A 4,365-nucleotide genomic window follows, 5' to 3' on the forward strand; every position below is an offset into this window, starting at 1 on the left:
GAGCCATTCAGAACCTTTATGTCACATTATGTCTGGAAGTATGATTGGAGCCCCTAGTTGAAAAACCTTTCGTCGTGTCCTTAGACTTTATGTAAGAGTTGAAAAAATAAAACTGTGGTAGAAAAGAAGTGATGAAAAGTTTAAGGCACAGCTAAAGTGTTCCAAGGTGACCAGGTCACCTGTGGTTGGAAGCAAACACTAGACTGACCCCTGAACACATCATCCCCACCATGAGACAAGAAGGCAGCAGCATCATGGAGAGCTGGTGTTCCTCAGAGCTGATGATGGAACAAAACACACACAAAAAAAAACAATCACTGAAGACCCACAAAGAACTGTAATAAAGTGTTCAGAATAAAACCTGCCTAAACAAAATTGCTACAGAGGCAAACAAGATAACTGGGACAGCCCAGCCTCCCTTTAATGAGGGTTTATTTGTCATATTAGACTCTCCAGACAACCCTTTAAAYAAGGAGCTCCAGCTCTGTTAGAGTTAAATTAACACCAATTCTGATAAGAACCAAATAGACTCGGCATAGTGTTGATTTAACTCTGCAGAATTTGTTGTGTGGGATTAAAAGCAACAGATGAAATAACTCCTGTATACCCACAGGAACCAGGTCCCTGCATTTGTGAGTTATAATTTCTTTCTCTGTTTTTTTTTTTTTTTTTTTTTTTTTTTTTTTGTCTATTTCTAACATCGTCTATGTATTTTTTAGTCGTTTCATATGTTTTGAAATTTCCCTGAACTGTCTGGTCAGACAGGGCTGAATTCATGTATTGGAGTGGCATAGTCAAAGTCCAGTCCAGAGTCAAATCCAATTGCGAATCTACAGTAGGACCTAAAACCTGCTGTTTGAGACGCTCTCCTTCCAGTCTGTCTGAGCTCGAACAATCTTCGAGAAGTGAGAATAGTTTCTAAACGTGCGAAGCATCCTGCWAAAGACTCGCAGCTGTAATTGCGACAAGAACATTGTTTTGAAATACATGAGTCTGATTTGTAAAACCTTTTAAACCACGTATTAATTTCCTCCCTCTAAGCATCAACAGCACCGAAAATGGAAGCGCACGGCAGGACTGCAGTGGAGGGGGGTAAACAGGCTCCTGCGGTGTTTTACTCTGGGGGTAATTAAAACCTTTGACTGACAGCAGAGAAGCAAAAGGCGCAGACGCGCTGTGATTGGTCGGGGGCAGCGCTTTACAATCCCCTCTTGTTTCCACCCTCAGCGCACGCTGCGGCTTCAGCTCGTCCAACTTTCGCTGAAGCCGGACGCAGACGCAAAAAGCGGCAGAGCAAAGTTGGAGAGCCTTCCTCCGCACTCGCCTTCCGAGTCTCCCGATAAAGTGAACGCCGCGGGTAGGACTCGAAAACAAAACAACAACAACAACAACAAAACATGAGGTCCGTTTCTGCTCTCTGGAGAACGATCGGGATGGTCGTGACGGTGGCGTTCATGTCGGCGTGCAGAGCATCGGAGTACGAGTACGTGAGTTGGAAGAAGGAGAGCGCGGGGCCCATCTACGGCAAGACCCCCCAGTGCGTGGGGATCCCGGAGGACCTGCGGCTCTGCCACGGCGTGGGCTACACTTCGATGCTGCTGCCCAACCTGCTGGAGCACGAAACGATGGCGGAGGTGAAGCAGCAGGCCAGCAGCTGGGTGCCGCTGGTGCACAAGAGGTGCCACACTGGCACGCAGATCTTCCTCTGCTCGCTCTTCGCACCCGTGTGCCTGGATCACCCCATCTACCCGTGCCGGAAGCTGTGCGAGGCGGTGCGGGACGGCTGCACCCCAATCATGGAGGCGTTCGGCTACCCGTGGCCGGAGATGCTCACCTGCGACAAGTTTCCCGAACATGACGTGTGCATTGCCATGACGCCCAACGTCACTGAGACCGTCGAGACTACAGGTAAGGACACGTCCCGACACTCCGGATAGTCATAATAATCATCATAATTCATTCATTAAAAAGCAAATTATTACTAGTAGTTTTGATGTGGATGTAATATCATCTTCTTCTTAAAAGTAACGCGTATGTTTTTTTGGTTGTTGTTGTTTTTTTTGCCTAAATCGTTTTTTGACAAAAAAGTGACGACATGGAAGGTTAGTTCTTCACGTCGGTGATGGCTGGAGAAGATCACTAACGTTGAACATATTCATAAATGAATCGATAAATWATTTATAAGAGTTCCAAAGAAATGATAAAAACAGTTAACAACTATTTCCGTCATTTCTTTTGTTTCAAGGTAATAATAATAATAATAATAATAATAATTAATTAATTAAAAAAGCTATATATGGAGCTAACAAAGACGTTTAATTTTAAGTTGAAACCTTGGTATGTATTGTTAGTTGAAGGAGGTTCAGTATTATATGGTATTTGCAAAATAATCAACACTTTTGATAAAAATAGATTTCTGCTGTCGTCACGACAGATGCAAACTATTTCATCTCCTACAAATTGGGAGAAGTTAGAGTTTTTCATCATTTACCTGCAAATTCATCAACATCATCCCTCAGTCTACAAAGGTCTGAAAGAAAGTACAAAAGAGCATTACTTTAATATCTGCTGCTGTGGCAACATAAATAATGAGAAAAAAATAAAAACGAGGCGACTTTTCATTTGGATCTTCAGTCCGAARTGTTAACGCTGTTTGGTTGAGGAATTGGGTTTTACAAACTTCYGCTCTAAATCAGTCAATAAATCTGTTTGTCTAGAAAGTTGATTTAAAGTTGTACAAGTAAATACCTCTGTTAATTCTGTTATTAATGCTGCATGAATCTTTGATCATTTGTCAAGGAATCAGTGAGTTTCTATTGTAAATTCTGCAATTTTAGTGCAGTCTGGATGAAGACTGAATTTCACTCACAGAAACAAAGGCCACAAGTTAGATCATACTTCAGACATGAACTAGAAACCTCCAGCTAACGTCACTTCCACAAAAACACATTGAAAAACAACAATAATGGGGACAAACAGCTAAAATGTGCAATCACAATACTATGATGCTTAGATCCATCCTCTACAACGCTTTTTAGATGTTTAAATTTAATAAGCAGTTTTTTATGTTTGTAAAATAATCAGGAATTTTTTTTATGCCCCAAATTCTTTATGTTGTAGCAGAAATACAGCAGAACCGTGTATATTCACTCAGAGGCGCCTTAAAAATTGGAATATATCTGGCTTTATTTTCATGTTCTGTATAATAAAACAATGTAGGATTTTGCTCTCCAAAAACAAAAAAAATCAATAAATAAAAAAATAAATTAGGTACCAAACTTAAGCTTCTTACCTGATRTAGAAAACAAATCCCAGGCACTTTTGCTGTTGTGCAAAAGTCAACACCCTTCTAACCCTCGTAACACTCTTAAATGAGCTTGGGAATGTTGTTTTAGGGGTAACGGTGTATTTACACATGCAAATCCCACACAAAGAAACCAAATAGAACCTTTTGGAAGAGAAAACTGAGCTGTGAAAAGAAAAATCTGCTCCCATTTAACCTCCTCCATCCCCCCCTCCGCCCAAAGAACTGCTAAAACTAAAGGTGAATAGTTTATTTTCCTTATAATCGGCTACATAAGCACTCCCTTTAGTGTGAATGTGAAGCTGCCTGCTGTTGACTTTGAATGATCACGAAATATTGGAGGGGGTGGGGGGAGGTGGGGGAGGAACTCCAGATGGTAGCGATTATTTTAAGGTGTTTGCCGAGTTTTGGAGGAYAATGCTGGGAGGTGGTCCAGCTGCAACGAAAAAGCCAGTACCTGCATATATTAATRCTCGTTGTCTGACAAACACATTAAGTCTGATGAGGGATGAAAAGCTGAAAGACAGTCGGGTCGGAATAATGTGAGCCGCAATGTAGGCTGCGGGCGGATTCCAGCAGCGCTGCCGAGGACGCATTCCACCGTCACTTCATGCACCCTGTCAGAGTCAGATGGGTTGGCTCAGGTTGTCCAGGACAAAACTATATSTTGTAAAACAAAACAAACAAAAAAACCCACAAACAAACAAAACATAGTTTCTTAAAGGATCAAGCTTGGACCGGTTCTAAATACTTGAGGTTTGGGAGGTGGGCCGCTGTGCCAGCAGCGTCGGCGCTTGGCACTTTAACGAACTGCACAGAGGAGGGAGAGGAGAAAGCACAACTGACTCATTCACATTAGGCACTACACTGTGTGACCTTCCATCACCACATCATCATCTTACTTTTACTGCCACCTGGAGGTGTAAATGAAGCTTTCAGAGATGTTTTTTCTTATTATTTTATTTTACTGAACACATTAGGCTTAAATACATAACTTAGACAGAGCTCAGGGCAGTTTAATGTTTCTGTGTGTGCGTGCGTGTGTGTGTGTGTGTGTGGTG

At 42.1% G+C, this 4,365-nt stretch overlaps 1 protein-coding gene across 1 annotated transcript in view; it reads left to right on the forward strand.

Annotated features, from left to right (window-relative positions):
- The first annotated feature begins 1,179 nt into the window (after positions 1-1,179).
- Positions 1,180-4,365, forward strand: part of sfrp1a (secreted frizzled-related protein 1a) — a 17,485-nt gene continuing 14,299 nt past the window's right edge. The window contains exon 1 of the mRNA XM_008417304.2: positions 1,180-1,908. Within this exon, the coding sequence (XP_008415526.1) occupies positions 1,398-1,908 (511 nt within the window). The 5' untranslated portion in view covers positions 1,180-1,397. The remainder of the gene's footprint in view (positions 1,909-4,365) is intronic.

The sequence above is a fragment of the Poecilia reticulata genome, linkage group LG9 (genome assembly GCF_000633615.1).
Source record: "Poecilia reticulata strain Guanapo linkage group LG9, Guppy_female_1.0+MT, whole genome shotgun sequence".
Taxonomy (NCBI): domain Eukaryota; kingdom Metazoa; phylum Chordata; class Actinopteri; order Cyprinodontiformes; family Poeciliidae; genus Poecilia; species Poecilia reticulata.